This window comes from Saimiri boliviensis, chromosome X (assembly GCF_048565385.1).
Source record: "Saimiri boliviensis isolate mSaiBol1 chromosome X, mSaiBol1.pri, whole genome shotgun sequence".
NCBI lineage: Eukaryota > Metazoa > Chordata > Mammalia > Primates > Cebidae > Saimiri > Saimiri boliviensis.
This window is the reverse complement of record NC_133470.1, coordinates 47329678-47351851: the sequence shown is the minus strand read 5'-3', so window position 1 is coordinate 47351851 and position 22174 is coordinate 47329678. Positions and strand designations below refer to the sequence as shown.

Genomic DNA, 22174 nt, shown 5'->3' with positions numbered 1-22174 from the left:
GTTATTACCTCATTTGCTGGTTGATGTCAGTTGTCAGTATTGTTCCTCACTATGCATGCATTGCCTAAGATCACAGCAGCTTTGCACACTAATTGGCCAAGGTGAAGATGTAAAAATTGGCCTCTGTCAAATCATAAGGAGGCAATGACATAGAAGGGGACCTTATCCTCATTTTACAAATGGAGAAATTAACGCTAAGAGAGATTAAGTAACTTGCTGAAAGTTATACACTAAGTAAGTGGTGGATCTGGGACACTCTCCCAAGTTGTATCTGCTATCAGCACCCATGTTCTTTCTGTTATACGGCTCTGCCTGTCCAAAGGTGGGCTGCATTTTGAATTGTCACAGCTTCATTGGATAATGGTGTTCTTTTCTTTCATCTGATCTTTGAAAAAAAATACAAATAAACAAGTAGAGATAACTACAGTCATCTACTTCTTTTTAGAAAACACAAACTCCTAAGCCTCGTTAAGTTGACTTAGAAGCTGGAAACAAAGATAGAAATCTTCCAAATTTATTTACTGAAAGTAGCCTGATACCAAAATCTGGAAAAGACAGTATATGCACAAGGGATCCCAGGGGGTTAAGTCTCACCCCTAGCCTGGATCCACTGGATGCAGATCCACTGGCCTGAAAGAAAAAGAGAAAGGGGCTGTGGGACCCCTAAGGTGCTACGGACAGGGAGCAGGCTGATACGACTACTCAGATGCACACACCTGCTACCAATCATGAAAAAGGAAGCATGACCCAGAATGAGGAACTAAGGACCCACAGGCAGAACCGAGAGGTGCTGAGGATGTTCCAGGCTTTGAAACTTTATCAGAAAACTCTGGTGTTTTATATATTCTTATATATATAATTATTTTCTAAAATATGGACTACATTATGTACCCCCAAATTCATATGTTGAAGCCCTAATTTCCACTGTGAGTATACTTGGAGATAGAGAGCTTTAAGGCAATAATTAAGGTTAAGTGAGGTCATAAGGGTGAGGCCCTAATCTGATAGGACCTGGTGTCTTTACAAAGAGAGGAACAGATACCAGAGTTCCTTCCCTCTCCATGAGTGCACAGAGGAAAGGCCATGTGAGGACACAGCAAGAAGGCTGCTGTCAGAAAGCCAGGAAGAGAGTCCTCACCAGAAACCAGCCCTGCTGGCACCTTTATTTTGGACTTATAGCCTCCACAACTGAGAAATCAGAAATACCTGTTATTTAAGCACCAAGGATGTGACATTTAGGTTGTGTCCACCTTAGCATACTAATTATAGATAGGTAGAGCTATGGATATAGAGATAATCTATCCATGGAATCAATACAAAAATATTGTCACTTTTTGTGCTAGTAAGTCTGAAATTTGGTGTATGTTTTATACTTACAGAACATCTCAATTAGTTTTTTTCTGAGCCTTCTGAGTAGTTGCGATTACAGGAGTACACCACCACGCCTGGCTATTTTTTTTTTTTTTTTTTTTTTTTAAGTAAAGATAGGGTTTCACTTTGTTCTCCAGACTGGTCTCAAGTGATTGGCCCACCTCAGCCTCTTAAAGTGCTGGGATTACAGGCGTGAGCCACCGTGCCCAGCAGCACATCTCAATTCTGACTAGACACATGTCAAGTGTTCCATAGCCATGTGTGTGGGCATGTGCATACAGCACAGGTTTGGATCTTCTCTCTTCCTTAGTCCCTCTTGTTCATTTCCTATTGACTTGTGATACCACCTCCAGCAGTTCCCTTAATTGTGGGCTCCTGTCTGAGAAGAGAGCCCTGTGGTGTCAGTTTGGAGACTTCACCCAGGCTATGCTGTCTCAGCACCTTTGTTACTTCCTGAGTGGGTGTCCCTTGCACTAATCTGGTATGGATGTTGTTCTACAATTACGAAGCTAATCAAACACTGTGCTATTGCTTCTTGTTTTTCTCTTACACCAATACAGATACCATGCAAGTGATACGGCTGTTGGCGGTCGTCTTTTCTTGTCTACTTGAATTTTGCTGTTTGCGGAGATAAATTGTAACCTAGAAATTTTTAAAATATTATCTCTCTCTCTCTGTGTGTGTGTGTGTGTGTGTGTGTGTGTGTGTGTGTGCTTAGTGCTCTAGTTTCTCTGTTTGTATGTGGGCATCTGAAGAAATTTAAGAAGTATGCATCCTCTGCTGCTGTCATCTTCCCAGGATCTCCATCATCAAGTGCTCTTATCCCTTGAAAAATGTACCACTATTTCCTTCACTGAGAAAAATATTTCCCCAATGTGTGGTGATGACAAGTAGCATCTACAGTCCTCTCTTTGGTAATTACCGAAAGAAGACAAAGGGATCCATCATCTGTACTAACAGACTAAAATAGAAAAAATTAAATTCAGGAAAGACACCAAAATCCTATGGGGTATGCCATTAAACATGTTTGCAAGTAAAGGAAATATTTTTGGAACACATATTTTAAAAGCTATTGCTATTGTCATATTACTTGTTCTTGAAAAATTCTGCAGATGTCTAAAGACTATAACAGGAAGTAGACTTTATTGCTGTAGCAAGTCTTACAACCTTTCAATGATGGAGAGCCTACCTTTATTCCCATTTTACAGATGTGGAAATGAAGCTCAGAGAAATTTTGTGACCTTTGATAATTCATTGCTAGTACAGCTTAATTCCAGAGTCAGAATTCCTTGGTTTGAATTTTGGTGTTTCTATGGACCCACTGTGTAATCCTGGACAAGTTAGTTAAACTGGGATCGCAAGTTTCCTCATTTATCAATTGGGCAAATCTTCTTTTTTTTTTTTTAATTTCAGTAGCTTTTGGAATACAAGTGGTTTATGGTTAAATGAGTTATACATTTATAGCACCTAGCTAGATGTATATTTGACAATACTTAGAAAAAGTCATAATCATGAAACATATTTGATGCTATAACTTATCTTTACGTATTAATTCTAAACAAATATTTACATGAAACCACAATGTTATATGCTCAAAGGTGACTGTTATATTGTTAATTATTTTTAAACAGTTGAAAGAACCTAAATTTCCAGCAGGATACTGCCGATCCATAGAATAAACTTACGCAGATTTCATAGGATGTTTTTTGAAGAACTTTTAATGTCATTGGAAAATGGCTTTGTTGTGCAAATAAAAATCACTGTGTACTGAATATACTGATTTATATTTACATATATCTGTCTGTCTATCTAGCATACATCTTTGTATATACCTAGCTCTCTACATACTTATAAATGAAGAAAATCTTGCCATCTGCAAAAACATGGAAGAACCCCGAGGACATGAGTCTAAGTGAAATAAGCAAAAAAAAAAAAAAAAAAAAAAAAAAAAAAGAAAGAAAGAAATAAGCAAGGCACAGAAAGACAAATGCTGCATAATCTCCTTTTTCACATGGTATCTTAAAAAGAAAGTCGAACCCACAGTAACAGATAGGAAAATGGTGGTTGCCAGGGGTTGGAAGTTGGGGAAATAAGGGAAATCCTGGTCACAGGGTATAAACCTTCAGTTACAAGATGAGTAAGTACTGGAGACCTAATGTACAGCATGGTGACTACTGTGAATAATAATGCATTGCATACTTGAAATTTGTTAAGAGAGTAGATTTCCAGTGTTCACATCACACACAGAAAGGTAACTGTGTGAGATGCTGGATAATTAGCTTGATCTTGGTAATTATTTCACAAAGTATACACATATCTAAACATCACATTGTACTCCCTAAATATACAAAGTCAAGGTTAGTTGGGGTCAACCTTGGAATTCTCCCCACTACAGTTTGCCCTCTGGCCCCCAGGGATCCATCTGTCCCATATACAAGATACGTTCACCCCTCTCAGATTTCTCTTGATATTCCAGCATCAGCTCAATTCCTGAAGTTCGTCCAAATCTTATCAGTTCAAAGTCTAGACTCTCCTCATCTCCACCATCTAAATCAGGCATGGATGGCGTTCCTGGGTGTGATCCATTCAACACAACTCTGGGAACACAGTCCCTCTCTAACTCTGGCCCAGTGACACTAAAGTGACAAGCTTTCTTCCTCTAACACTCCCAAATACAATGATGGGAGACGCTTAGGGTAACAGCTGTGAACATCCTGGTTTGATGCCTGGGAAAGGAATGAGGGAAAAATTTCAAAACCTGGAACATCCTTGGCACCTCTCGGTTCTGCCTGTGGGTCCTTGGTTCTTCATTCTGGGTCATGTTTCCTTTCTCATGAATGGTAGCAGGTGTGTGTATCTGAGTAGCCGTATCAGCCTGCTCCCTGCGTATAGCATCTTAGGGGTCCCACAGCCCCTTTCTCTTTTTATTTGAGACCAGTGGATCTGCATCCAGTGGATCCAGGCTAGGGGTGAGACTTAACCCCCTGAAAGCACAAGACAGCCTTCCTCAAGAATTATCTGACCCAAAATGTCAATAGTGGATAATGCAGATGGTCCAGGCTGGCAGTGTTTCTGCTGCCTGAGGTTTCTCAAGAGCCTCACCCCTCAGCTGCTCTCCCTCAGGACTAGGACTCAGCATCAGGTAGGTGGAGCAATGCAGAGCCTGTTCCCCAGGAGCTGCAGGAGAGCTGACCCCAGTGTGCTTAGCTGCAGCACACTGCAATCTCTACCTCACCTTGCAGGAGGCAGGATGAGCAGGGAAGGATCTTGGTTCAAATACCATAGACTCTCAGGTTTTTTACAATGTATACTACAGTTTGTTGATTTTCTTGAATCGATATCCCTTCATTTGCTGCTTTCTTCTAGTACCATTTCCAGGGGCTCTGAATGATTGTTTTATAATTTTCACTTATATCACCGGGAAGTGGGTCAGCTGAGCTCCTCACACTGTCACGGCAGATATCAGTTTCAGGACCTTCGCATATTCATTCCCAAAACAAAATTGACATAGAAGGCATGACTCTTAAGCCTTAGTATTATATTAATGTTTGTGTTATATCCTGTATCAGATTGTTAGAAACACACACACACACACACACACACACACACACACACGTAAATTCTATGCCTATTTAGGTGAAAAAGGAGAGAAAATACTCTTTTGTCCAAACAATGTTGGACAAAAGAGTGACTCATGTGTTGGACTTGAGTGACTCATGTGGATTTTACTGGCATCCACTCTATTACACACAAGCCACATCATCCACTTGTTCAAGATACTCCCTTCTTCATTTGGGTTTGTTTCAAAGACGATGGAGGGACAGCACCGTTAAGTTTACAGAAGCCTGCTATATAGTTGAGACAATCTCTGAGGCACATCTTTAATTTCTTGAAAGGGGTTTTTGTGGGACTGAATACTCTGGACTGTTGGCCCTACTGAGCTCTCAGCAAACGTTGAACCTTGAACAGCCACACTCTCTGAGTTCTCCATAGGCCACACACTCACAAGCTAAGTCTTCATCTAGTGCCCCCATCCCCTATCCCCATAGGGATGCCTCTAGCATGGCTCAGTGCAAGTCCCAACGCCTCAGAACCAGGGAGCCAAAGCCATAACTCTTAAGCCCGGAGCTGAAGGTCTGAGAACCCACAAGGCCACTTGCGTTAAGTCCTGAAGTCCCAACCCCCCAAAATCAATATAGCCTGAGAATTTCCCAAATCATCCTGCCTTGATTCCTTTTTATCCGTTTTTCCCCTAATTTCTCTTTCTCCTTTCACTTTCCATATGGGCACCAAGAAGTAAGCAGGCCACTCCTTCGGCAGTATGCTTGCAGGTGTCCTCAACAATATAATAAATCTAACTTCATCATTTTCAAGTTCTGCTTTGCCCCTTTCCCCACAAGCGCGGAATGCAATCCTGCCAGGCACTCGGCCACTTTCTAGTGACATTCCCCCTTCCCAGAGATTCCAGTAACATGCTCCTCACTGCTTCTGCAGCCCTCACAGTCAGAAACCTCCATGTCCACACTGGTACCAGAAGTCTGTACACTGTGATTTTGGCCTTCTCAGAGCCAACATAGGGTCTGCCGAAAATTCTCCTGATTGTTGTAGAGCTCCCACCAGAAGAGATTTGAAATGCCAGATTTTATACTGACAGGCTGCTCAAGGCAAACTTAGTGTCTCTCTTAGCCTCCCCCAACCCTGCCAGCCTCCACCCACTGCCTCGGCCATACACCCAAGTTTGTCATTTATATTTTTCTTCTTTCCACAAAATTGCAGGCAACAATCTTCTTTTTTTTTTTTTTTTTTTTTGAGACAGAGTTTCGCTCTTGTTACCCAGGCTGGAGTGCAATGGCGCGATCTCGGCTCACCACAACCTCCGCCTCCTGGGTTCAGGCAATTCTCCTGCCTCAGCCTCCTGAGTAGCTGGGATTACAGGCGTGTACCACCATGCCCAGCTAATTTTTTGTATTTTTAGTAGAGATGGGGTTTCACCATGTTGACCAGGATAGTCTCGATCTCTTGACCTCGTGATCCACCCGCCTCAGCCTTCCAAAGTGCTGGGATTATAGGCTTGAGCCACCGCGCCCAGCCAACAATCTTCTTAAACATTGGGCCACTACTTAGCAGGGATCCCCCTTTCTCCAGTTTACATGACATGTCCCTCCATCCTTCTGAACCTTCATCAGTAGTGTCCTGAAAAGTCAGACTTCTACTAACTTTCTGTCCATGGCAACGAGGTCTTTTCTCAAGGCGATTTAAGCATTCTTTCTTGTGCAGCTCAGATTTCTTCCACCCTTGGCCAACAACCCAGTTTCAAAACCATGGCCATGCTTTGAGGTGCATGAGTGTGTGATGATTGATTCATCTACTCTGGGAGGCTGAGGGAGGAGGATGCTTTGAACCTGGATGTGGAGTTTGCAGTGAGCTGAGATCCCACCATTGCCACTGCATACTCCAGCCTACGTGACAAAGCAAGAGACACTGTCTTGAAAAAATAACGTTGTAGAAAATATCTCACTAATAACCCTAAAAACCCTTAAGGTCACAAAAACAAGCAAAGTCTGAGAAATTGTCTCAGCCACGAGGAACCTAAGGCAGGATGATGACAATTAAATGTAGTATGGTAGGCTGCGTGGTATCTTGGAAAGAAAAAAAAAGGATATTTACTAAGGAGTAGAAAACCTGGAATAAAGTGTGGACTTTAGCTTCTTCTGCCTCTCAAAAAAATCACCAGCAGGGAACAGTTGGGGCTTCTGTGTCAGCAGAAAAACCGAACACACAAAAATAGCATCACAAATGCTCTGAAAATACACTTAAAAAAAAAATCCCAGAACCTAAAAACGGACACCAGAATCTACATGCTTAACCTAAAGAAAGTAGCTGACTTCTAACATCCACTATTTGTCTCATGCCCAGAGACTCCTAAAGTAATAAGCGGAATATGTGGTATGCCATACAGCATAGCCCATTGTGTCAAAAACCGGGAATAGCACAGTGTGAATGAGGAAATGCAATCCAGTGGTGACAACATAGAGACAACACAGATGTTGCCATTCTCTGACAAACATTTTAAAGCAAACATCATAAAAATGCTTCATCATTAAATTGCAAACAGTCTAGAGCAAGACTAGAAAATGGAAAATCTCAGCAATGAGCAGATGTATGAAAAAGAAATGATGGAACAGAAAATGAGAACAATAACAGAATTTGGAAACATTGCTGGATGCACTCGGTGAGAGACCTGTGATGACAGAAGATACCATCATCGTAATGGAGGCCAATCAATAGGCTTGACTTGATGGCCCGGCGTGGTGGCCACACTTATAATCGCAGCACTTTGGGAGGCTGAGGAGGGAGGATCACCACAGCGTAATGTGGGGAAACCCTGTCTCTACTAAAAACACAAAAATTAGCTGGGTGTGGTGGTGGGAGCCTGTAATGCCAGCTACTTCGGAGGTTGAGGCAGGAGAATAGCTTGAACCTGGGAGGTGGAGGTTGCGGTGAGATTCTGCCACTGCACTCCAGCCTGGGTGACAGAGCCAGACTCTTCCAAAAAAAAAAAGAAAAAGAAAAAAAGGATTGAGAACACCTTAGTGTGCTCGAGAGGTCACAGACCCATTGGAAACTGAATGGATCATCGATGAAGTTAAGACAATAGCAAAGTTCCAACATCTCTAGCACCAAAACTAGAGAGTGGACTCAAAGAGTAGTATAAGAAAAGAAGGCTGAAAATGTCCAAATTTTAGTGAAAAACATAAATCCAGAGATTCTGGCAGAAAAGCAAACTGCAGAGAAGACAACCACAAAGCAATGTCGGTGGACACACATCATAGTCGGGTTTTGAAGCTGATAAAAACACTGAAAGCAGCAAGACTGAAGCAGTCCATTGATAATAGGAGAACCCAATTTCAATGAGGGTAAATGTCTACTCAGAGCAGCTGGGGCTGCTGGGGAAGTGTCCTGACGTGTTTCAGGTGTTGAATAAAAGTCCTATCAGCTGTGAATTTTGTATCCAGTGATACCATCCCTCATGGATGAAGGGGAAAATTTCTCAGGTAAAGGAAAGCATTTGTCACGACCCGTGGTGAAAGAATGGCTAGAGTCGGGAGAGATGGCATGGGGAGAAATGCCAGATATAGGTGAAGGGGAGGAAGGCAGCTAATCACACTGCCATGTGTGTACCGATGCAACAATCTTGCATGTTCTTCACATGTACCCCAAAACATAAAATGCAATAAAAAAAAAAAACGAATAAAAGATGGCCTCTGGGAGTATCAGAAAGTAGTCAAGACAAATAGAAAACACATTTTTTTTAAATTTATTTTTTATTTTTTATTTTTTGAGACAGAGTTTCGCTCTTGTTACCCAGGCTGGAGTGCAATGGCGCGATCTCGGCTCACTGCAACCTCCGCCTCCTGGGTTCAGGCAATTCTCCTGCCTCAGCCTCCTGAGTAGCTGGGATTACAGGCACGTGCCACCATGCCCAGCTAATTTTTTGTATTTTTAGTAGAGACGGGGTTTCACCATGTTGACCAGGATGGTCTCGATCTCTTGACCTTGTGATCCACCCGCCTCGGCCTCCCAAAGTGCTGGGATTACAGGCTTGAGCCACCACGCCCGGCAGAAAACACATTCTTAGGGGTCAAACATTAAGCCACCCTTTTCCTTGTGAATTGTAGAAATCACGTTTGTTGTTGGTTAAAGGAAAACTTACGAAACCATCTGATAACTCTAGACAAGGTTGTGGATAAGCAGGAAGGCAGAGGGGCTGAAAGGGGCCGAGGCTTCCACACTTCAATGGAAGTAATGAGGAGTGGCTACCAGGAGCCTGCAGTAAGTCACGTATGCACACTGAAAATCCCAGAGCAAGCACTGAGACAAACAGTTGAAAACACTTTCGGGAACCAAGATAAACACCCTGCAGAGTGTACACCTAAGCCACAGAAAGGCCAAACAGGAGGAAATGTTAGCCGAGACAGGGAGGAAACAAAAGAAAACGAATAATAAATTGGTGGACTTAAACACTAGCCCAGGGATCGTAGAAATGAACTTAAACCATGTATGAAAACGTAGCTATTGGCAGAGTCAGCGAGGAACGCAGTCTGACTATTCCACGTTTATATGAAGCTCAGTTGCATTTCCCTTGCCCTGGGTACATGAAAAGGATACGACGGGTGGGAAAAGCCTCATCAGGTAAACATCAACTAGAAGAGCAGAAGTAGGGATGTCAACATTAGGTAAGAGGCCTTTATGGCGACGAAAATTATGAGTCAGAAAGACGAAACACTACACTCGAATCAAAGAATCAACCCCCAAGAAGACTCTAGAGGAGTCTTTCCGTGCCCCTCCCACCCGCCCCTCGGATTCCAGTGTGTGGGCTTTCCTCTGTGTTCCCAGAGCCCCTGGTTCTCACTTCTGCCAGAGCCAAGGTCCCAAGGTGTTGGGGACTGTATTTGCATCCACCTGATCCTAAATGAATGTGAGTGCTTTGGGAAGCCGGATGCATCTCCACACCCCAGCGCCCAGGTGGGGTACCTGGTGCCCAGCAGGTGTTTGTTGAATGCCTCACGACTGACTTTCAGGTGTTTGTTGAATGCCTCACGACTGACTTTCAGGCCAGCGAAGGCTGTTGCGGTAGGGTCAAGGGAAGGGTCTCTTTACATCACATTCAACAGGTAACCAATCCTGCCGGCGGACACAAGGAGGCTGCTCAGTGACTGACGAGGAAATAGGGGTAGTGGGGTAGGCACCGGATCTGGAGGCCTCGGGCGCCATGGGCAGAGTGAGGAACCGGGCCACTGCTCCGCGGCGGAGGCCGAAACGCCCCGGGGACCCTCCCGCCTCCTGCGCGGCGTTCCGGGTCACCCGCGCCAGCCGCCGACAGCGCCCCCGGGTCAGAGTCGGGGTCCGGAGCCCCGCGGCGGCCCGGAGGTGGCTGGGAAGGTGGTGGCAGAAGCGCCGATGGCGGCGGGTCCGGGAGAAACGCACTAGAGACCCGCTGCCCTCCGCACCACCCGCGGACCCGCCGGCGCCAGCCGCGTCCCCACAGGACCTGGACCTGGACCTGGGCGCGCAGCGGGAGCGCTGGGAGAAGTTCAGGAAGCTGTGGGGTCTCAGCTGCGAGGGCGCCGCCAAGGTCCTGCTGGACACCTTCGAGTACCCGGGCCTCGTCCATCACACCGGGGGCTGCCACTGCGGCGCGGTCCGCTTTGCGGTCTGGGCCCCCGCGGATCTGCGCGTCGTGGATTGCAGCTGCAGGCTGTGCAGGAAGAAGCAGCACCGCCACTTCCTCGTCCCGGCCTCGCGCTTCACGCTGCTCCAGGGCGCGGACAGCATCGTCACCTACCGCTCCAACACGCACCCGGCGCTGCACAGCTTCTGCAGCAGGTGCGGGGTGCAGAGCTTCCACGCCACCGTCTCCGACCCCCGCGTCTACGGCGTCGCCCCGCACTGCCTGGACGAGGGCACCGTGCGCAGCGTGGTCATCGAGGAGGTCGGCGGGGGCGACCCGGAGAAGGAGGACGCCGAGGAGCAGCGCAAGGCCATCCCCAAGACGTCCTCCCAGTCAGCCCCTGCCTGTCCCCGCGAACAGCAACAGTGACTGTCCGCGCAGAGAGGAACAGCGCAAGCACGCCCGAAACCGGCCGGCCGGGCGGCCCTGCGCGGAGCCTCCGGCTACCTGCACAGATCACACGCTGTGAGCGAGGTGTTTCTGGCCTGGTCAAACCGTGGTTTCCCTTCCAGGGCTTGCCCTTCCCCTCCGCTAGTTTTCAGTGAACTCGCTGACGTTCCAAACCTTGAACACAACTTTAATCTTGTGTACAACATTAACCTTGCAATCCCATTAGCAAGAAGAGTGTCTCTGCTTTTTCCAGCCATCCGTTGATTGTATCTCTCGCTTTTACTGTTCTGCGTACGGTTGTCACAAATCACCTGCCGATGATTCCCGCGTACTGTACGTTCCTGGTGCCATTGTGAACAGCCTTGTCGTTTTCAGCGCTTTGTGTCTGGTGTGTAGGACGGCAACACACAAACAGTTTGTAAACATGTTGCCAGGACGTCTTCCACTCGTTATGGTGCGGTGTGCGCCCTCACCTGTGACTTTTGGGTAGACATTCATATTGCCACTACTTAGATTCGCGTTATGCTATTTACTGGGTTTTTAGTGATCTATTTCAAGATTTGGTCGTGTTCCATACCTCATTGCTCTTAATCACCAAAAGCTGTTACTATTTTCCTTGTTGACATCTGGAAAGTGTCTCTGGGTAAGGAGATGGGGATACAGGAATGAGAAAGACACCCATGCACTGTATGCCCTCTTTAATCTTTTGAAAGACCTGTCTTGTACATGTGTTAAGTATATAGAAATCAGTAAACACCTTTTAGGAATCTATGTGTGTTGGTGTGTCTGTGAAGTTCGACTTGGCTATGGCAAGGCTTGGTTTTTGAAAGTACTTGGTCTCAGATTATTTCAGAAGATGCTGGTGACTCTGCCTTTTGTAGTAGAGAACACTTGCACAGGGTTCCCTACATTTCTGATGAGGGGAATCAGCAGAGGGTTTACACATCTGGCCTCTGGGGACACACTACCTGTCTTTGAATCCCGGACCTGCTGTCATACACGGCTATGTAACTGGCATCAAGCAGCTTAAACTGGATTCTTCAACTTCCTCTGTCCCCGAGAATGTTAACAGCTAACAGAGCGTTCTCAGGGTCAACACGGTGCCTTGCCTTGACTACATGATCCCTGAGTGTTTGTTTTCTTGATTTTAGGTCCCCCAAACTCCTCCCATCAAGGCACCCAGAGGGTACAAAACTGCCTTGTTTAGGGGCATCTATACAGTTGGGAAAACCATGAAGCATTGGCGGTGAAATAATTTAAGCCAGCATCAGATTAGGGTTTAACTCTAGGGAGGAGGAATGGCTTTGGTTAGGGCATGTGTCCTGCATTCCTGTTCCTCGTGCTGTATGACAAACGGCCCCGCAGTGAGGCCATAAAATAACGACCATTATATCATATGCGTGGAAGTTCAGAGGCAGGAATTCCGAATGGGCACAGTGGATATGACTTGCCTCCCATGAGTCTGGGACCTCAGCTGCAGAAGCCCGACCGGCTGGGGACTGGAACCATCTGAAGGCTCATTCACTGACATCCCTGCTGCCTGCATGGAGAGGACTGGAAGACGAGGCCCGGCGGGCGGAGGGCCCCCGTGTTACCACTCCGTGGCCTTTGGCCTCCTCACAGCAGCGTGGGCCTCCCAGTCCTCTCAGGCTTCCGACTACATGACTCAGGCTCCAAGCAGCACTTTTCTGTATCCATGGTGAACGTTGCGTCTCCTCTCTCAAGCAAGACTCCTGTGTCATACACTATTGATTAGAGGTGAGTCACAGCCTTTTCAGATTGAAGCGTGGGAGGCAGAGTAAATCGCAGGTCTCGCTGTGAACGTGGCAACTTTCATCACAGCATGAGAGATGCCAGATCTTGTTGTTGCCATATAGTCCATCACGGTGGGCTCCTAGGGAGCCGGTTATGTTTCACTGGTGTCCGCTGCCACGTGGTGGCCAGTCACATGTGTTTAACGGGTCACATATAGGTTGTGCACTGTTGTCGAGGATTCAAGACGTAATCAGGAAACCAAATAGGTGACTGACTCCTATCTCTGAGCAAGACCGAGAGGAGACTAAATGAACAACCGGAGGTCCGGAGGGAAGAGGGCTGTTCAGTCCTGGAGCTCACCATGGCCACGGCAAACCCAGTCCAGGGTAGAAGTCTTCTTATCTTCGGGACCGTAGGTACTTCTGACCCCACCAGAAATAGGTAACTTCCTGCTAGCTGCATATGCTGGCCTGCCTTAGCCCGTGCCACTGATTGCCCCTTCCTCCCTCCGTTTTAAATCCCTGTTTTTTCATTCATTCATCCATTCCACAGGCATTTACAGTGGGTCTGGAATGTCTCAAATAGAAAGTGAGAAGGACTTCGGGCTGTGGACGAAAGCGGAGTTGGGTGAAGATGCTCAGGCGACGTTCTCAGAACGTAGCTCCGCTCGTCCGTGGAATGCCACAGGGAAGGGAATGGAAACAGCCCTGTCTCGGTAGAATGGAGGAGCGCATCTGGCACCCGATCCACAAAGGCCACTCGTTTGTACGCGGGCTCTTCAGATGACGTCTCAGGATGAACTCCAGACTAGAAGGTGAATTTGTTTTCTGACAAGCGTCAAGGAAAGACCTGGAAATGTGTTGTAAAAGGAAAATTTCCATCATGAACCAAATGGAAAACAGTATCTCTGGTCACAAAACGTAATTAGAAATAGATGTATTGAAAATGTTTGTTCTTATACGTGATTTTTATTATTTGGTTTTATATTTTGAGGCAGATATTGGCTCTGTTGCCCTGGCTGGAGGGCAGTGGGGTGATGCCAGCTCACTACAGCCTGCACCTCCCCTGCCCAAGTGATCCTTTCACCTCAGCCTCCCAGTAGCCGGGATTCCAGGCACGAGCCGCCACAGCCCGTTAACCTCTTGTATGGTATGTAGAGAGGGGATTTCACCATACGGGAACCAGCCTGGTCTCGAACTCCTTAGCTCAAGCTTCCCGACTGCCTCGGCCTCCCAGAGTGCTGACGTTACAGGTGTGACACAACATTTGTCGCTGTACTTTGGAAAATGAAAAAGATGAAATAGATCTAAGGACTCTCTCTCTCTCTCTCTCTCTCTCTCTCTCTCTCAACAAATGTCTCATTTGTGCTCCTTTATTTACTTGGCACTAAAATCTTTCAGAATGCCTATTGTTCATCTCAATTGGTGGAGGAAGAAACTGAGACTCTGACAATGGAAGGACCAAGCCCATGGGTGCCAAGGAGCAGGTGGCAGGGAGAAGGTGGACAGCCACGGCTGCTGGATACCACGGTCAATAAAGACTGGAGAACACCTAGCTCTCAGGCACTTCTGCCCCGTTCGACCTGGCCCCTCTCTGTTTTCACGGATCCAATTCTCTCCGCATCTCACCCTATCTCCAGCTCCCATCAAAAGCAGCTCTTCAGCCCTGGCCGAGATCCTGTGGCCAGGTGCCCAGCACAGGCCACCACGATGCGGGCCTCCTGTCAAAATCTGAAATGACCGTAGATTACACGTTCTGCTGTTTCATGAGCCCCCACGTTGCTCGCCTACGTGCCGAGGTACTTGTGTCTATGGCCACAAATGGCCTGCACATCAGAGTTTGGAAAACACTTATTTTCAGGACAGAGGCTTTGAAGGGACATCCACCTCTGCCTGTGTCCCAACTCTGCTACTCGTGCCTGCCTAAACTGGCAACCAGTTTTAGAAGCTCCATTCACCTGCTCTGTGAGGCTTCAAGGAGAGCGTGCCCAGGAAGGAATCATGGAGCCTCGACTGTAGTCAGCACTTACTGCGTGTGAGCCCTTTCTATTCTTCCTGTTGTTGTCTGAGCAAGAATTCAAAGGCAGCTTTGGTCTCGCCTGTGCAGAGCCTGAGGTGTAGGCAGTACTTCCAGGACCACTGCCTCAGGAGCCGGCATCCACGTTTCTTTGATGTGAAAACTGAGCGTAAAAGCAATTCATTTAGAGAAAGGTAGGAGGGCAGAAGGACATGGGCCTTCTGGTGGCTTGTTAAGTTCCAAGCTTCCCCAGACCCTGTCGTCTCCCAGTGTGTGACGTGAGGAACAGAGACAGACTTTTCCATTCAAAACTGTGTGACGAGTCACAGGCCAGCCGAGTTCAGGGTCCGGCAGGAGCGGAGCGATAGCGCACCCTTTGTCAGACCAGTCGGCACCCTGCTCCGGGCCTTGGTTTCATCATCTGCACAATGGCGACAGAACTAGCTGTTTCTTCATTTACTGAGCATCTTAAGTGAAGTGCCGGAAAGAGAATGTGGCGCTCCATGCCCTGATGTGTCAAGTGCTCAAGAAATGACAACTATCGTTCCTAATGTAACTTACACTATTTCCCCAGATATGTGGACCAAAAGGACCTAGACCCTATTGCTTTTGCCTCGGCCTCCAAAGTAAACGCCTCAGTGAGTTACCCTAATACCTTCCCCCTCCTCCAGCATGAGCAGGATTAAGGCTTTTCTGGGAATGGCACCACAATTTCTGAGCCTTGACTCTGAGCCAGGATCACAGTCTGCATGCTCTTCCCAATGTCAGGTGTGCGGCTGGTGGGGCGGATGTCATCACTGCCTCTCAACTAAATAGTAGACTTGAAGTGAGTGAAGGCCGTTCTCATAGGTCAGGCTGTAAAAGATGTAAGCATCAGTGACTTCATGCCCACACGTGGACATTGGAGGAACTGTCAACAGCTGTGGGGAGCTGCAGATTCCAGCTGGGGAAAATCCAATGATAACCCCAGGGTCTCTGAGATAAAGCCTCCTCATCCCAAGGTGGCAGATTCCTGCCTCCAGAAGACCCAGGGAGCCTGCTCCCAGCATCCCAGAGACAGTTAGTTAGGACTCGCATCTCTAACATAAGCCTTCCAGGTATGCCAGGCGGGCACAAGGGTGTCCACCAGAAAAACCGACTGTCTCTATTTCTTCTGATTTGCCAACACCATTGGTATCCATTGCCAACACCCCCTACCCCTCCCAACCCGTAACCTCCAGTACCCACCATTTGTACTGTCTGCATGTATGAGTTCCCATTTGGAGACTCCACATGCAAGTGAGATCAGGTGCCATTTGTCTCTCTGTGCCTGGCTTATTGCACTTGGCCTAATATGCTCCAGGTTTACTCATGTCACACATGGCAGGAACTTTTTTTCCTTTTTAATGACGAATGTTCCTACCACGTACCCCACGACTCTGGGAGACTACGAGACTCTGCCTGAGTTCCTCTTCCCCGCAGTAAGCTGAGGCGGGCGTTAGGTCCAATATCTTGCATTGTACTCTCTGACCATAGATGCATCCAGTATATATATAGGACTCTGATAAATCAACAGTCAAATGATGACCTAATTCAAAACTGAGCACAGAATCGGAATAGACATTTTGCCAAAGAAAGTATACAAATGGCCAATAGGCACAGGAAAATCTACCCCGCCCCCCCCTTCATCATTATCAAGTAGGGAAATGCAAATCAAAACCACAATGAGCTATGACTTCACACTCAGCAAGATGAAGAATAAAAAAGACAGGCAATAACAATTGCTGACAAGGACGTGGAGAGATTAGAGTCCTGGTACATTGCTAGTGGGAATATAGCCTAGGGCAGCTTGGTTGGAAAGAATCTGGCTGCCCCTCAGTACTAGAAACAGAATTTCCCTATGGCCCAGGAGGTCCACTGTTAGGTATGCACGACAGAGAGATGAAAACCTGTGTCCCAACAAAACCTGTACACGAACATACATGGTATCATTCTTCGTAGCGGTGAAAGGTTGTGAGTGGACCGGCGTCCATCGGTTGATGAACTCATGGGTGAAATTTAGTTTCTCCATTAAGGGGAGTATGGCTTGACAATAAAAAGGGATGAAAAACTGAGACACGCCATAACACACATGAGCCTGGCAAACGTGCCACTGAGGTACGGGACTGCTTCCGAATGCTCTCATTTCCCCAATGGACTGTCCACCAGCATGTCTCCCAGATTTGGGGTTACGTTATAGATTTCCATTGTAATTTCTGCCTCCGGCAGCTGCAGTTTTTCAGTTTGCCTTATGAGGTTTTCAGGAAATGCCCAGCATTTTTCCGCCCTGACTTCCCTGTTAGGTCAGAGAGGAGCAGCTTGCTTCTGTCCTTCAGGAAGCCGCTAGACAGGTTAGAACCCATGAAAACCATGACCTTTGAATGAGCTCTGCTCCCTCCAGGACCAGGTACCGGGATTCCTCACAGGGGATGCAGGCTGCTGGGTGCAATGCCAACACCGCATCGGGAAGCAGGCGGAGCAAGGGAAATGAAAATGCTGCAAAGTTGTCCTGTGAGTTTCTCTTTATGCATCTTTTTTTATTGAGGTAAAATACGCACACCATGACATTTGGCATTTTAACCCTTTCTAGTTGACGTGTCCCTGGCGTGTGAGTACATTGTTGTGCAACCCTCACCATGATCCATTCGCACAAGTTTTCATCTGCTCAAAAGAAACTTGGTTCCCCTCCCACAGTAACTCCCTTTCTCCCCTTTCCCACGGCCCCTGGTCATCTCTATTCTACCTTCTCTCTCCATGTATTTGCCTCTTCTCGGTACCTCACAGAGGTGAAATCTCACAGTCTATGTACTTTGGAGCCCAGCTCATTTTCCCTAGCCTAAAACCTTCGAGGTTCATCCGTGTTGTTCCACGTTGCAGGGTTTCGTTCCTAAAAGCTGCATCGTGCTGTTTGTGTATGCCACATCTTCTTAATCCATTCATCCAGTGACAGACTGTTTTTTCTTTTTCTTTTTATCTTTCTTTCCTTCTGTCTTTCTCTCTCTTTCCTTCTCTCTCTCTTTCTTTCTTTTTTCTTTTTTTTTTTTTTTTTGTAGAGACACCGCCTCGCTGTGTCATCTAGGCAGCAGTGCAATGGCACGATCTCAGGTCACTGCAACTTGTGCTTCCGGGGTTCAAACTATTCTCGTGCCTCAGCCTCCTGAGTGCCTCAGCCTCCTGAGTAGCTGGGCCTACATGTATGCACCACCACACCTGGCTGATTTTTGTCATTTTAGGAGAGACGGGTTTCGCCATGTCGGCCAGGGTGGTCTCAAATTCCTGACCTCAAGCCATCTGCCCGCCCCGGACTCCCAAAGTGCTGGGATTCCAGGTGTGAACCATGCAGCCCGGCCCAGTGACAGACATTTAATATGTTTCTCTACTTTGGCTATTGTGAAGAGTGCCGTCAAAATGAGCCTGTCGCAGACAAATACTAGGTGATTCCACTGAAAGGAGAAATAGAAAATGGCTCATAGAAGCAGAGAGCGCAATGGTGGTTCCCTTCGACTGAAGGGGGTGGGGGAAACGGGGAGTTGCTCATCGGTGAGTGTAAAGTTTCAGTGATGCCAGTAAAATAAGCTCTGGAGACTTTCTGGACAAGATTGTGCCTGCAGCTAACACTCTCTTGTATACTTAAAAGGTCTGCTAAGAGCGGAGATCTCACGTTAAGTGTCTTTGCACAATATTGTAAATGGCACTGTCGGGGCACTCTTCTCTGACTCCTCAGACTAGGTCAGGTCACCGTGTTATGGCAGCCTAGGTTCCTGTTCGTCATGTCCCACGCCACAGTGAAACACGCAGAAGAGTGTTTGCCACACAGCAAGCACTGGATACGTTTAGCTAGGAGTACAATTTCAACATAACAGTGTGTCGGGTTTTCAACTCTGATTGCATACGTTGATTAAAATTGGAGTTGGCTGTGAAACTATTACTTTGTTCATTCATACAATTAGCTCTGTTCTGGGTGTTAGAGACGTGAACGGGAGACACAAACATAATTTTGGATGACTGTGCATGTCCCATCCAAGCTATAAGGTAACCACACAAAGGCAGAGACAGACACTGTTTCCCTGCAGGTAGGCAGAGACCAGCAGAGAGGCTTTGCTCAGGGTGGGCTGAGGGAGCACTGCCCGATCCCTTCCGGAAGGCACCTTTAACCACAGAAAATGCACACGCACGGGTACCCATGCTTGTGTCCAAGGCTCAAAAAGGCCTGATGCCAGGGTTTCAAACTGTACCCATCCCTCCTGTCCCTGTCACACCTCTCCTTGGATGTGAGCCCTAGAGGCAATCTCCCTGTTTCACCAAAGAGTTGCTGTCTGTCCCCAAGCTCAGTGCCTACTCCTCAGGAGTCAGGCAGAGCAGCCAGAGCAATCGTCTAGCGTCTCCTGCACTCACTTTCCGGACAATTTCCTCTGCACTCAGTCTCCAGACAATTGGTCATCGTCCACCCCCAACCCCAGTGCTTGAAAATACGCTGAGGAGAGCTGCCCCTACAACTCAACAGAGCCAGAGACAAAGTGCAGGGGCACGCTGGAAGCATTCCCCCACCTTCCCATTCCTCCCTTCAAGAAACTTCCCCCCTCTCTCTGGGAGGTGGGAGCTTCTGCTTTGCTTCTGTCAGATGTCGCACACAGTCAAAGCACGGGAGAAAAAGGGACAACTGAAGGGATCCGGGACCAGCCGCCAGAATTCAAGGGAAACATGATAGGGTGTGGCGGTGGGGAGGTGCCTAGTCCGCGCGTCACACTCTTGCATAACTTGCCACGTCGCCTTGGCCTCCCAAAGTGCTGGGATTACAGGCGTGAGCCACCCCACCAGGCCTGGTGCAACTTCTTTGAAGGACAAATTGGCAGAAAGTTTCAACTTTCCAACTTTCATGTCCTTTAATGCATCAGTTTTACCTCTAAGAACATTTCCTGCAAATATGATCATATACATGTACAAAAAGTATGTAATACAAGGATGTTTGATGCAGCTTTTAAAGAAAACAAAAAACCTGTCACTTCGACGCAGTCACATTTCCTCTCTCACCCTGGGTTTTTATCTGTCGAATGTGGTAATAACCCCATGCCCTCAGAATCTCGTGAGGCTTCAATGCCGTAATGGACGTACGGCGCTGAGCACGCAGCCTGGATCCAGAGGAAACTTGTAATATCGACAATTTAAACCTGGCACCTTACATCATTTTCCTTTATGTTTTCTCTAAAATCGTCCTTCCTTTCACCAATGAACCCCTCCACGAAGCATCTTTTCTTTCTCCTTCCCTTCATGATCGGGTGTCTGGAAGAAGGGGTGGGTGCTCTGTCCTCATTCCTCCACCTCTCTCTCACCTGTCAGCCTGCACGTGACCTTCACTCTGGCACCCCCCTCACTGTCTTCCATTGACTAACATCACCCGTGACCTCTGGGCTGCTACAGGTAATGAAGATTGTCCAGGCTTCAATTGCATGACCTTCCTCCTTCCTCTGACACCACAGAGCACTGTTTCCTCCTAGAAACACTCTTATCTCTCCAATCCTGTGCCACTGCTGTCCCGATGTCCTTCGCCCTTTCGCCAGAGCTCACATTCACCTAGCTCCTCCATCAGCTCTTCCTCCCGTACCCTGGCATTGCGTATTTGACCTTCTCTGGGCTTGGTCCTAGGGCCACTCGTTATCGATGCATGCTTTTACTGGGCATCCCCGATCGGAGCCTCACCTCTAACTCACCATCTATAAGTCACCAAGGATATTTCTTTATGCGCCCACACTGTCAGCACAGTTCCAGGCTGGAGTGACCAACTCTATGCAGTATATCCGATCGTGTTAAGGACACCTCTGACTCCACAGGACCAAAGACAAATGCATGCGTTTGGCTCCTTTCCAGTGTTGCCACCCCATTCGGAATCACTCTCTTCAGTGGCACACACCAGCAGTTTAGGCATCATGCTTGTCACCCCTTTCTCCCTTACCCGTCGTGTGGCATTCTGGCCAGCAGAGATTTCTCTCCTACATATCCATCAACGTTCTCTCTGTTTTTCCATCTCCACTACCACCATCTTGTCCAAGTTCTCATCACGGGATACTTTGACAATGTGAAGTGTTGCTAAGTGGCCATTACCCACATTCACTCCAGCCTCTCTCCAATCCAAACGTTCCCAAGTGATACTTACAAGAACAGAGTATCACATACACGCGCACACACACCCCGCTCACTCCACCTGGTTACAACCGTAAGGGCTCTTCCGTGCTCTTAGGGTGAAAACCAAAATCTTTAGCATGGCCTATGTGTTCTGACCTCTCCCTGAGGTTCAGGACTAGGATGCAACAAGAGAGGCACTTGGGATGCAGAATTTAAGGGAATGTTCTCAGCCAGAGTCGTGCCAGCGGAGTGCGGGCATCAGGGAATGGGTGCGTGTTCCAGTTTTGCACCCGTGAGGCCGCTCTTGCTTCCTCCCCGCTATCCTTGCCCATCCACCATACTCACAGTCATAACTGCTCACATTCACTCGATGACTGACTGCCACTGGTCATCAGAGTTGATGGTTCTGTGTGCTTTACGGGCACAATGTCCCGAATTCTCACAAGTACCCCGTAAGGTAACTTTCTCATCATCCCATAGGATACGAGTGAGGCCCCACAAGGTTCAATTACTTGTCCCCTGTTACAGAGCTACTCATGGAGAGAGCCTGGGGCCAAATGCAGGCCATCTGATTACACAGACCCAGTCATCAGCCTGAGTGGCACTCAGCCACTTTCTGTCTTTGCCCCCCCATCTCACAGCGCTCCCCTGTTTGTGGTTTTCACTCCAGTCACATAAAGTCTCTTCCGTTCCTTGGACTTCTTACAGTTATGCTGATCACAAGGCCGTTTTACATGCTGTGCCCTCAGTCAGGACTGAATGGCCACCACTGCTTTTTTTTTTTTTTTTTTTTTGGAGAGGGGATCGCCATCACCCAAGTTGGAGTGCTGTGGCCGAGCTTGGCTCACTGCAACCTTCACCTCCTCGGTCCAAGGGATTCTCTCAGCTCAGCCTCCAGAGTAGCTGGGACTACAGGCACCCACCACACCAGGCCCTGTTAAATATGTTGAACATATTTTTTGTATGTTTTAGTAGCGACAGGGTTTCACTATGTTGGCCAGGCTGGTCTCCAGCTCCTGACCACAAGTGACCTGGCAGCCTCAGCCTCCAAACTGCTAGGATTACTCTTGTGATCCACTGTGGCCACGGCTTTTTAAGGATGTGCCAATCATCCTTCAGACTTCAGCTCTGCTGCCACTCAATTGGGCCCCACATCAAAGTCCAGGTCAGGGTCCTATTATTATGACCCCACATAGAAATGTGCTCCTTATCATTAGGGTGCTGTCATTACAGATCGTGTACTCATTCATGTGATGTTTGGTTGATGCGATC

At 47.5% G+C, this 22174-nt stretch overlaps 1 protein-coding gene across 1 annotated transcript; it reads left to right on the top strand.

Annotated features, from left to right (window-relative positions):
• Nucleotides 1–10144: 10144 nt before the first annotated feature.
• On the top strand, nucleotides 10145–11326 carry LOC120366627 (centromere protein V-like protein 3). The gene has a single exon (XM_074391932.1). It carries the CDS (start codon nucleotides 10145–10147, stop codon nucleotides 10970–10972), a length of 828 nt encoding a protein of 275 aa, XP_074248033.1. The 3' UTR covers nucleotides 10973–11326.
• The last annotated feature ends 10848 nt before the right edge of the window (nucleotides 11327–22174 follow it).